Source organism: Doryrhamphus excisus, linkage group LG2 (assembly GCF_037039965.1).
Source record: "Doryrhamphus excisus strain RoL-2023G ecotype Guam linkage group LG2, RoL_Dexc_Guam_v1.1, whole genome shotgun sequence".
NCBI lineage: Eukaryota > Metazoa > Chordata > Actinopteri > Syngnathiformes > Syngnathidae > Doryrhamphus > Doryrhamphus excisus.
In genome coordinates, this window is record NC_136358.1 from 3,348,922 (window position 1) to 3,361,925 (window position 13,004).

At 44.2% G+C, this 13,004-nt stretch overlaps 1 protein-coding gene across 3 annotated transcripts in view; it reads right to left on the reverse strand.

Annotated features, from left to right (window-relative positions):
* The window catches only part of dachb (dachshund b), a 51,286-nt gene that overhangs the window by 33,719 nt on the left and 4,563 nt on the right, over positions 1–13,004 (reverse strand). Inside the window, exons 1-3 of one of the 3 annotated variants that reach the window (XM_058066422.2) lie at positions 12,232–12,372; positions 4,755–4,829; positions 3,821–4,644 (exon numbers count right to left, since the gene is read on the reverse strand). In XM_058066422.2, coding sequence (XP_057922405.2) covers positions 3,821–4,398 — 578 coding nt within the window. In that variant the 5' untranslated portion in view covers positions 4,399–4,644; positions 4,755–4,829; positions 12,232–12,372. Of the gene's footprint in view, positions 1–3,820; positions 4,645–4,754; positions 4,830–12,231; positions 12,373–13,004 lie in introns of those variants that run through there. The other 2 variants (XM_078795538.1, XM_078795535.1) reach the window with 2 other exon arrangements.

Here is a 13,004-nt window from a genome sequence, read left to right on the forward strand (position 1 = left end):
TACTTTGTGCGTCAAAATGTCGCCTCCGCCACTGACAGGCGTCCTCTAGTGGCCGTGTGTGTACATCGTGTACTACAACTGGGAATCTCGGGGTACCTTGATACCAACTAGGGATGTCCCGATCGATATTTTTTGGCTTCCGATTTGATCTGATTTTTTTTTTTTTTTTTTACTGATACTGATAGAGTACTGATCCCAAACATATTCATGTAGCAATATCTCTTGATATATCTCAAAGCATGAATATTAATGCAACTAAAGTATTTAAACAAAATTGTTTGGCTTTTGTAACCTCTGTGAGTCAAGTCCCAATCCAATATAAGGTCCAATAAAAATCCATCAAATAAAAAATTAACGCAATAGTAATTTATTGACGGTCCCTAGTATAGACAAACAGCAAGTGAGGGGAACTACCGCTATAGCTAGAGCCGAATATCCAATGCGGATATCTAACTTGACTGTACTTTTCACAAATGAAATGAAGTGTACTGTGATGTTGTCGTTTTATATTATCCATTAAATCATCATGTATTATTATTATCATTATTATTATTATATGAATTATAGCCAGCCTAGTCCAACAATTGTCATGGTGAGATACGGTATGTTTATTCTGTTCGGTATAAAGTATGGATGGGCAGGAAGTGAGGTAAATAAAAGATGTAAATAAAACATGGCCATATGTGGACAGTACACCATATTAAGTTTATGCAGCGTAACATTGTCCCATCTATTTCTTTTTTACCATTACTCCATATTTGTTTTCAGCACACTACGATACTGCTAAATGACTCTTACTGTCATTGTATTTGTAATGAGTTCATAGCTGAACTCCATCAATCATGCATATGTGTCATTCCTGCAGGAGAAGCAGGAGTGTTCAAAAGCGGCAAACCCAGTATGGAAAAGTCAAATGAAACAAAAAGCCATTCTGGACTTTCTTACAAAAGAATCTGAGCGAGAACCTCCACAACAGGAAGAGACCAAAACCAAAACAGGGAAGCTTTTAACCCTTGAAATAATGCTTTATAAGCTTTATACATTAAATAAGTTTATAATAAAACTGAGACAAGCCTTAATGGACATTTTTGGCCAGTGTCTTTCTTATGGTGGGGGAACTGGAGTGATTCCTGCACCTTTTTGGATGTTGTTGTGGGGTCTTTTGTGACCTCTTGGATGAGTCATTTTGGTTGGCCAGCCAAATGGCTCTCACTGTCATTGGCTGGAGTCCCAAGGCTCTAGAAATGGCTTTATAACCTTTTCCATACTAATAGATGTAAAATTCATCTCTAAAATTATGTTTTAACAGGGGGGGGCATGCAGGTTTTATAATAAAAAGACTGTGCTCAGTTGTGTTGTCATTTAGTAAAATGTAAATGTGTTTGATGATCTGAAACATTTAAGTGTAACCAACATGTAAACAAATGAATCAGGAAGGTGGCAAAGCCTTTTTCACAGCACTGTAGCAGCACAGCGTCTTCTGGCATTGGTGGGAGCCTTTGTGAAATATTATACACATGCACGCAGACACACATGCACAGTGACCTGTCGCTCCCCTCTAGCCGTTTTCTTACAGGCCATGCCCAATTGTTGGAAGCACAATGCTGAGCGGCAACATCCCCTCCCTCACATGTCTCATCCTCGATGTGTTGGTGTCGGTTTGACCCTAAATTTCACCTCATAGGAGACAACACTATGCTTAATGTGAACATTTAGTTCCTGAAAGTGTGTCCCTGTGGCAGTCAGGCACACACTTACATAAAAAGAGCAACAGAGAAAAAGAGAGAGAAAGAGAGAAAGAGAGGATCAGTTTTCCTTGGTGGCGGAGGATCGTATTTCTTTCTTTGATCTTCACCTCTCTCTCCATGATCCCTCGCTCTCCTGTCTCATCCACAGCACAGTCAAAGAGAGAGAGAGCCACTCTCCCACTATGTATGAAAATACAGTAGATGTTTGGTTTATATTGTACTTCCATGCACCCAGAGAACAATGACTTTTGCCTGAAACAAACATGGCAAAGACGGTATTAATATACCGCAGGGTGTGGCGGAATGCCATCGTCATCGTCGTTTTTTTCATTATTATTTAAAACTATGACTTTCTTGGTACACTTCTTGTAGAATATATATCATAATATAACAACTTTCACCTTGTAATTGCAATAATTTCTGGAACTATTTTTTCCCCTTCGAAATACAACTTTTTTCTTATAAAATGCTGACTTTCATCTTGTAAAATTGAAGTCATTTTCCCCTAATAATATTACAAATGTTTTCTTCATAAAATGTTCACTTTTTCATGAGACTTTAAACCACCAAAAGGGGAACTGCAGCCAAAAGGACGCTGCCAGTCAACCATGTAGCTCAGGGGTGACCAAACTTTTCCAAATGAAGGATGTACAAAACATCAAATGTATCATCAACTTATGGGAAAACAAAAAACATCTTAGTTTCATGTTACTGTTGACAAAGCAAATTCGTGCAATATCTAAAAATCATTGCATTTTTACAATGGACCGAGGGCCAATAAAAATTGACTGTGGGCCAATAGTAACCCCAGCAGGTGTACTGACAACAACCCTGATGGAGCGCTATAACACCAGCCACAAGAGGGCAGCTGTGCTGCAAAAACTCTGATTGAAGACACAGGGGTGATAAACATACAAAGAAAGATTAACCCATGTGACAACTGATAGCTCCGTTACTGCTGGACTCACACACACATACACACATACATACATCTCAGCCACAAGGCATGTGTGTGTGTGTGTGTGTGTGTGTGTGTGTATGTGTGAATGGATAGTGAGTGACAGGAGGAGGGGGTTGCTGATGTCAAAGTGTTATTCTGGGCTCTTCTTATCGCGACAGGCTGTTAAAGCACATGTACACAATACACACACACACACACACACACACACACTTATCCTGAAGATGGGGATCTTAATGTCTGCAGTGGGGCAGTTGTTTTGGTGTCGCGCGCACACCCCCCCCCCCCCACACACTCACACACACACGCATGTGTACTCACTTTGAACTCCTTTCATGTGTTTGGTGTTTTTCATTCTTTGACATGGAGCATTAGGTTGTTTTAATCGCATGCACGCACGCACGCACACGCACACACACATAGTGAGGCTACAGTTCACATGCACATTCATTTTTACATGCATGTATTTTACTTCAAAGCACAAAAAAAAGTTCTTCCTGTTTCAAGCACTAAATGAGAGCCTCGTTCGCTTTATCTGACAACACTGATGTCAACGCTGCTCCCACTAAAGTCCGCAAGACAACTTTGGAGAAGTTTGAATTGTGTCTACCAGGACATGAAAGATGAAGATAAAACTAATTCCAAAGGGTTCCAAAGGGTGCACCTATGCAGGTGGTCCTCCTCGCTGTGTGCGTGCAAGTACATGCACGCTGGGAAGACAAGCCCAGTGAGAGTTGATCTTTTTTTAAAAACTTTTTCCTTTCTTTTCCCAGCATCTAACTTCAAGAACGAGGGATTGGGGAGGGGGGGGCATTAGAGGAATGCCAATATGATGGGAGAGAGGAGTGTGTGTGTGTGTGATCAACAACAATGGCTCTCCAGCAGTGTTTTTGCATGAGCGTTCGCATGATTCATTATTACCTCTGACATGGACTGCTGTGTGTTGGGGGGCGTTTGGGGGGAGGGGGGGGGCTTGATGGGCCAAAGATGGAAGTTACTTAGAATGAACAAAGGCAAATTTCACGTCGTGTAGTTTTAAGCAGCGGTCGGTGACACGACCAAGCGTGCTAAAATCGCAAGATGGACGTTGGAGGTGAACTTTGGAGTCACTGACCTGGCGCTGGTGCAGTCCTGGTAGAGGGTCTCGAAGTCCTTCCTGGAGATGAGCTTGCATCGGTTGACGCCGGGCTGGATGGCGCCGAGTCCCCGCAGCACGCGCACCTGCTCCACGGTGCAAACCACCGGCGTGATGTCGAGCCTCTTGAGTTTGGTGTAGACGGTGTGCAAGCCGCCCACCAGGTGCTTGAGGAAGAGGTCGAACACCTGCGGCAGGCAGATGAGCTCCTCCTGGCCGTGCACGCTGAAGCTGGCCACCTTGACGCCGTGAACCTCCACCAGCTTGCACTCGCCGGACGAGCTCTGAGTCAATGCGGGCGCTCCGGGGGTCAGCGATCCCAGCGCGGACACCAGAGGGGCGGCCGCGCCGTTGCCCAAGCCGACCAGCGCGCCTCCCGGCGCGGGCAAGAAGCCGCCGAGCATGGCGCCGCTGAGCCGCGGGGACAGCGAGTGGGGGTTACCGTGAGCTGGGCTGGAGGTCCCGCTGGCCTCCGCAGGAGCCGAGCGGTACAACGTGGCCGGAGCGGGGGCGCCCGAGCCTGCCGGGAGGAGTGAGGGGGAGCCAGGCAGCGACATGAAGGGATGGACGCTCTTCCGCGCGCACTTTGCTACGGTGGGAAAAGGCTTTTATGTCCACTTCTTAGCGCCTTCTCCTTCAGTCCACGATGTCGTCCTCCTTACAGTCCACTGTCGACCCCACAGAGTCCACTCTCCTCTCTGTGCGTAAAATCCACTTGAACACACTCCAGGTCTGTCCGAGTCCGGGCCCCGCCCCCAACATTGGGCGAGACCAATCAGAGAAGAGTGTGTCTCGGCTGGCTGCTGTGATTGGCCATTTAGAGACGGAGGGTTGGACTTTTGACCTAAAAGCTTCACTTTTAGCAACTTCATGCTTCAAAAGTTTGAATTTGAACCTTTATGACTTTTTCTACCTGTTTATTTCACTGGTGTACAAGGCCCACTGCACACTGGTGGCCACGGACGAATGGCTCTGACCTTTGATCCTGCTGAAGGTTAAGAAAGAAAGCAAAGTTTAGGAGGCAGTGGAAGACGGAGATTAAAAGAAGCAATTACACGTCAATGGGATTGTGCCGTGTGGATTACAGACTGCCTGCTTTTTGTAATCCTGTGTAATCCCATTACACTGAGACGCTCGCTCAATGAAACCAGGACTAAGAGTGACTGCACCACCTCACAGAGGGGATGCTGAGAGGGGTCTAGTTTGTCCCTCAGGACCACCGACAACAAAGACCCTCAGCAAGACACGAGAGGACAAAAAGTAGAAAAGTCATCAAAATGACTCTTCAACCAAAAGCTGAGACCTTTTTTAAAAGGCGTCAACCATTCAAATCTTCATTTTGTTAATATTAAAACACACACACACACACACACACACACACACACAACTGTCACTAGAGGCCATCAAGATTTATTTAGCTTTTATTTAAACAAGCTTCAAGTCAAACCATCCATCTTGCTCTCACACAGCCTCCAGCCTTCATTAACGTGTGTGATCATCCTCAGCACCCCCAGCCATGACGCTGATGTCATTTTAATAATCATCTAACCACAACAACCTGCTCTAACTGTAATCTATTACTTTCAACTCACAACAATGACAAAGCAGAGTGTACGGAAACTAATAATTGCCGTCTCAGTTGGCACACTTCTCTACTTACGCTTGGTCTTGTCAATGCAATTCAACACTTTATTGTCATGGTGATAATGAATAACAACAAAATGGTATTACAGTATCACACACTGCAAAATAATGATAAAACAAAGCGCGTCAAGTGGTGCAATCCCATCCCATAAAACCCATAAATACCCTAAAAGGGAAGACGTCCAATGATACAGCAGCCAGAGCAGGCACATCTATCTAAGGCAGTGCCAGGATGTTGCTCAAAATGAAGAGTGTGCTGTGATGGGACACTCGTCGCCACGCTGGTCCACATCTCAACTGTCAAAATTCACACACTGGGAAACTAAGTGTACACTCGATACCACGGGTGGGGTGGTAGTTAGATGCAATCTGTATCTTGTACATCAACACAAATGACACACAAAGTAACTTGCAAAGTTAATATCTACGCACAAGACCCAAAAAACTAAACATATATTCCTGCCACAAGGTATGCTGGGTCGCCGTTTTGCTTGATTGCAAAATATGTCGAGGAGGTTATCAAAGATGTAAACAAGTAGGAATTAATATACTCTTGATATCCAATGTTTTATAGTTCTTATTGTTGCCGCCGGACTACCCGGAAATAATAGCATTATAGCAACCCCAAAGTGAAGTAAGAGAAGTACTTAAGTATATGCTAGCATCATTTACAACATCTGTATAAATAAGTTGATTCAGTTCAAAAGAGACTCCTTAGGAACCTTCCGACTGTTGCAAACAAACTTCCATCATCACCAAATCGTTCATTTGATGTACGAGGACAACACGACTGCCATCACATTCCTCCTGACGGTTCCATCTCTTCCGTCCTCCACCTCTCCTTCTCGCTTTGCCCTTCATCCTCCTCCTCTTCATCAGCCGCTACATAAAAACTGCTCATCCAGAAAGAAGACACTTGGAGGAGGAGCGACGTATGGATGGAATGATTAAGGAATGGAGGATCCCAAAAACTCTCCCGGTTGAGCTCCGAGGTGCACCTCCACACTCAAAATGCTCAGTTTAAGTGTGCAAACTTCTTGTACTATTAATAATTCCTGCACCGCTAACAAATGAGCCACATGAAGCCAGAAAGCGAAGAGCAGGCGGCTAACGTTAGCACCAGTGTTCCTATGCACCACAGTGGGTCACCACAAAGGAGCTTAAAAGGATGTTTGAACACATTTATTTCATTATTCACGTCTAATCAGTGCCATCCATCACTGACAGCCCCCTAGTGGCAGCCGGCTGTCACCACGCCCCGCTGAGCTAGCTTTGGGTCGCACGGGTCCAACTAGCATGCACAATCAATAGTCACCGGGGAAGGACGAACGAGGGGAAGGATGTTGTATTGGGAAGTCACATGCCATTTGGTGACCAATCAGGAAGCTGCAATATGTCTAGCTCCACCTCTTCTGGGTCCAACATATTTTGGTAGACCTCCTTAACGAGTCTTCATTAAAGTTAATCTGGAAGGTCTTTGTTTGAAGAGTCCTAACACCAATAAATACCCTTCATCCCTCCCAGGTGCGGCCGCCATCTCCAGTTGAGGCTCAGCGAGGAAGCGGCACGACAAGCGTGGAAGACGTCCGCAAATTAGACTTGGAAAACTTTTATTGATCTGAGCGCCAGATGGAATTAGACACTGAGCGAGGACGCTTTGAAGAGAAGTTTCAGTGTCGCTATCATAAGCCGCTATAATCCATCATATCTGCCAATCAAATTAGCATGTGTACACATGGTGTCACACGCACGCTCTGAGGCCAAAGCAGTAGTGCTAGCTTAATTAGCGTTCTAATTAATAAGCCAGCAGACGTGTTAAATCATATTCATTCCAACATTGATGAAGCAATAAAAGACTTTCAACGAGATATCACTCCAGCACACAACCATCGCCCTTTCAATCTATGTATTAATTAACGTGCACGTGGACGTGCGTGTCATCAAGGCCCGCCAGCTGCGATAAGGCAAGCGGGGGAAGGGGGTATCAACATGGATGCCATTGAGGGAAAACAGAGAGAGAGCGCGGGAGTTCCTCCTTAGCAGATAACGTTGGCCTCGTTGGCTTCTCAAACTTTTTTGGGGCAGCTTTAAAGCGGCCCCAGTGGCATCTCGGGAAAACGATGGCGTACTCGGAGCCTCGCTGTGAGTTATTGGCCATGTCCACCTGGCAAGGTCGTCCCGGGACCCCGCGAGGCCCCCGCCAAGGTGAGCTCAATAAAACACTGGAAGGTGAAACCTGCCGCAGGTGACGCCGTAAAGCTTCCCTTATCGCCCGACGGCCCTGCCCCGTGCTTCTGTTGCCATAACGACCAGGATGGAAGGCTGGTGGTGGGGGGGGGGGGGGGGTGTAATTCTCCACCTTTATCACCCCCCCCCCAACCCCAACGCAGACGTGAGGAGCGGGTATAACTAAAATAACATCTGGTCGCATCACACAAAATTAGCACATCACCAACAGTAATTTATTCATCAACATTGCTGCAACTATACGCGGTCCCGCCTCTGTTACGGCTCAAAAGAAGGACTAGCCGCTACTAACTGGAGGACACCACTGAGAAGTGACGCAATGTGCACACAAAGACACACAACAGCGCAGGGTGATGAAGGGTGAAGAGATGAGAAGATCAATCATGAGCTGTCAACACTAACTAATAGAGTACACAGCGACGTATTCTCACACATACACACTTTAATTGCTTTTAGGGTCAAAAGAAACACAATCAGGCGCCGTAACATGACAACAATGACAAGTCATCTCCATGCAGACAAAGACTTGCTTGGCCGACAAAAAAACCCTCAACCGGTGACAACTGAGATAGGAAACATCACACATGCAGGATTTTATTATGTAAAAAAAAATTAAGAAAGGTTATAAGTTAATTTGTATTTGATCCCTTACCGACCTGCAAACATTCTGATCCCCATGGACCGTTCCATGTCCATGAAGACCACAAATGAGTACTGTCTCTTTAAGAAAGACACCTGTCACACAAATAGACTATTACATTTCAACTGAAATAGACTACAAGACCATTAGCAAAGCAGTAGTTGAACAAAATGCCTCCTACACAGCATCACATAGTGGTCAAAAGAGGAACTGCATCACCTCAAGCAACGTCTCAATTGAAATCCTGATGCAATCTCATAAAACATAATGTTGTGTTTTGTGGCACCACATTGTTGTCCATATATGTGTGTGTGTGTGTGTGTGTGTGAAGTGAAAGAGAGAAATCACATTAAAAGCAGAGAAGATATTGACTCTTAAACAGGAAACGACATCAGCACTCCTCTGACCTGCTGGAGGATCCATTACGGCCGTGTGTGTGTGTGTGTGTGTGTGTGTGTGTCTGTATGTGTGTTGACCTTTCTCAGTGTTAGCCAGTCTGAGCCATCACAGGAGGTATTAATGCACTAATCACATTAAACAGAGAATCATTAATCATCTCCGCTCAGCGCTGTCACCACCACGCAACGCCTAATCAACTCTATTGTTTACACACACACACACACACACACACAGGCTGGCATTAGCTTGGCACGCACGCACACACATAGATGGGTTTTGCAGGAAAGAGTATCTCCAGTGTCCCATTTTCTTCTTCAGTTAGCATGTTGCTAAACTGTTTTTTTTTTCTACCCGATACTGTCGTTTTAAATCACATGTTCAACCTCTCCAGCTTTCTCATCCCGTCACCCTTCAACTTTCATCCTCTTCACTCTGTGGGCCCTGCTGACTCAGCAAAGGCGTCATTAACAAGCACGCTAAAAGGCAAAGATGTGCGCACACACACTTTGCATCTTTAATGATCAACCCCCCCCCCTTACACACACACACAGCTGAAAGTGGCACAGTGCTGAACGAAGCTAAAAACACCCCAAAGTTCAACTGAACGGCGACTCGCAGTGGTCACAGTGCACTCGGATTGAAAGCAAAAGTAAACGTTCATTAGATGCATTAGTTCCATGTACTCGTTCCAGTACCATGCCAAAACATGTTTTACTTACGGCCAACCATTCACAAACAAACTCAGTGTGGTTTGCAAATACAAAACATGATGCACAAACTAATGCATTTTGTTTTGCAAATAAGAAATGTAGCCATCACATAAATACATACTGCTTCAGAACCAAACACATTATTCAATTCCAAAAAATATACTTCAGGAATATGGACTGTCTTGGCTGAGACGTCTCTGCAACATTGCATGGAAGTTGGGATTGGTGGCCCCCTTTACAAGAAGCGTGACCAGAGGGTGTATTCCACCTACAAGGGGGATCACACCCCTAGCCTCCCTGGGAAAGTGTATTCCAGAGTACAAGTGTAAGTCGAACCTCGGCGACAGGAGGTATAGTCATGGTCGCGGAACACTAGACCAGCTCTACACCCTTGCAAGGGTACTGGGGGGTACACAGGAGTTTGTTCATCCAGTCTACATGTGGACTTGGAAAAGGCATATGACCACGTCCAGGATACCTTTGTCACTCATTTTGTTCCTAATTTTCATGAACAGAATTTGTAAACACACCAAGGCTTGGAAGGAGTCCAGTTTGGGGTCTGAGGATCTGGTATCTGCTATTTGTAGATGATTTGGTCCTGGTGGCTTCATCCGGATGTGACCTTCAACGTTTACTGAGGCAGTTCACAGCTTAGTGTGAAGCGTCTGTGATGAGACCCAGAAACTCCAAATCCGAGGCCATGGTTATCATTTGGAAAAGGGTGGATTGCACACCTGAGGTTCTGCCCCAGGTGGAGGAGTTCAAGTATCTCAAGGTCTTGTTCACAAGTGAGGGAAGGCGGGAGCATGAGGTCAACAGGCGAATCTGCGCTCTCAAATTACAGTTTGATCTATGTTACCACCGTCAACCTTATGGTCATGAGCTTTGGGTCAGAACCAGATCGCAGATCCAAGAGGCGGAAATGAGATCAATGAACCGGGAGGGGCTCAGTATAGAGCTGCCGCTGCTTCACATCGAGGGGAGCCAGTTGAAGTATCGAGTTCGGATGCCTCCTGAACACCTCCTTGGTGAGGTGTTCAGGCATGCCCAGCCAAGAGCCAGTGCAGAGGTAGGACACGATGGAGGGATTATGTCTCACAACTGGTCTGGGAAAGCCTTGGTGTCCTCCCAGTTGTACCGGAAGAGGTGGCTGGAGACCGGGAAAGAAATGAAGAAATGGAATAGAAGGATGGATGGATTTTGATTTTGATGCATTTCATCTGAGCAAAGCATTTCACTGGTGAAACCGGCATACAAAATTGATGGATGGTGCTGAAATGCTGTCTCTGTCCACTAGAGGAAGCCAGAGAAGCCCAGCGGGAGGCTGACGTCATTGCAGTCTGCAGTCACCAATGAATGTGTTGCTCAGACATTTAGTGTTCACAGTTTAAGAAAAAAGTAGCATCTTATACACAGTAAATCACTGATTTTTACACAATCTATTCATGTGTTCAAACAGAAGCCTGCCACACAATGAGCTAGCATAATATCAAAAAAATATACAACAAAACGGTCCAAACGGTGAGTGTGCAGCGATGGACCTTAACCAGCCTGAATAGTCGCCATCTTGGCTACATAGCGGAAGAAGAACGGGGTAAATTTTGCAATCACCATATCCGGTAAGTGAACATTGATGGTGCAGGTGGTCACCGTTTTCCGATGTTCCATGTTGTTCTAAGTACACAGCGTACATAGTATAAATATCGAAGAGTACTGATGTAAGTATTCCAAACACATGCACGCACACAACACAATGGCGAGGAGTCAGGACTGTAAAGCAAACTCAAGAGTACAAAGTAGAAAAGAGCATGTAAAAAAAAAAAAAAGATGATTAATCCTTCAATAAAGACATGTAGTCAATCCTCTTAATACATACACACATCCATAAAGTCATTAAATGAGCGAAACATGAAGACTTAAACGACACATATTTAACATCATCTCACTTGACCTCTAATTGAGATTCTTGTGAGGGAGAGGGACTTTAGGACCCTCTGGGGGTCGTTTCTTCGTAGCGATGCGTGACATTGTCGTGCGGTCCGAGTTGAGCATGAGGCCGTAAAATCTGCAATTTTTCCACCGTCAATGACTATGAATTAGCAAAGCTTAAACAATATGAGTGCTTGAACTCAATGTAGATTTTGATGGAAATTTATGCTTGAAAGGCGCTAATAAGCTTAACATGTCTCACTCCAAAATCCTCTTTGGTGTCCTTTATGTGGATACAGAAATCCTTGGCCGTGTCTCAATTTATGCACTTCTTTCAGTATTCTGAACTTTAGTAAGTGTACTGTTTACTCAATTGTACAACAATTAAAATTAATTTGTTGTGACTTTTACTCACTTGTGTACGTATCGGCTACTTCAAAGAAGCGAAAATTATTCTATCCATTCTGGTTTGTTAGTTCCTTCCCCTCCGCTACATAGCTAAGACAATGATTGAGGGTAGTACTGTTTTGTATTGTCAGTTCACCATCAGAAGTACAACAAAATGCAGTACCTGGATGTAAAAACTGCACTGAAAACGGTCAAAATTGTGAGTAATGGATTTGGGACAGCAAAATATTTGCTAACTAAGCAAAAAATATACATAGTGTACTAACGGAAGTATTCCATTTAAGGCACAGCACACTCCCCGTTTTGAGTGCAACATCCGGGTACTGACTGTTACCGTAGTTCTCAGTATGAACGCACTCAAAATAGTATGTTTAAGTTGCTCACACATTAAAATACTTCTCTTCTTGTCGCACCTGTTCGACAAAGTTCCCTTGAGTCCACAGTGGTTGCTGCAGTTAGACACAAACTCCTTTTTTCTCCCCAGCTGATAGAATTGTTGTCGTCAACGTTCCCAAATCACAATCAGACCTCCATTATCTGCCATAAGCAAAATCGGAAACTCTTTTTCTGGCGTTTTGTAAACATTTCCTGTGCGTGTGTGTCTCAAGCTAGTCTTTACCGCCATCTGGTGGTGAAGCTGATAATGGCACAGATGTCAAATAAAGGCAGCAAGCAGCAACATGATACATACTGTATAATAGCTTCCTGCATAAACAGATGATTGCATTAAAAAGGTAATGTATTCTATTTTTTACATTTTTTAAAACATTTTTTTTACTATAGCAAGCGTAGCAGTAGTCCTGAACAACGTTCCAGAAAGCCACAAGCAAATACACAAACACAACGCGCTTTGCTGGAGGCTACAGTAGACTTTTGCACTACTAGCCTACTTAACTAGAAGCTGGGTCACTTCTCTAAAAGCGTCCAACCACCGTGAAATTTACATTATTCCAACAAAAGACACTTGTATATAGAGTAGAGTACGTATGCTGAATGAAAACACAAACTCACAATGGAAGACAAATGTGAATGGAACACTCAACTATTATAAACAGGACTGTAAATTTTTATATTAATTATTATTACCGTAAATATTTTTATAATAGAGTGTACCGAAAGTTTGGACATAAAAAAATATTGAAAAATGTTTAATGAATAATAAATTAGTCTGTAAATAATGCATGAA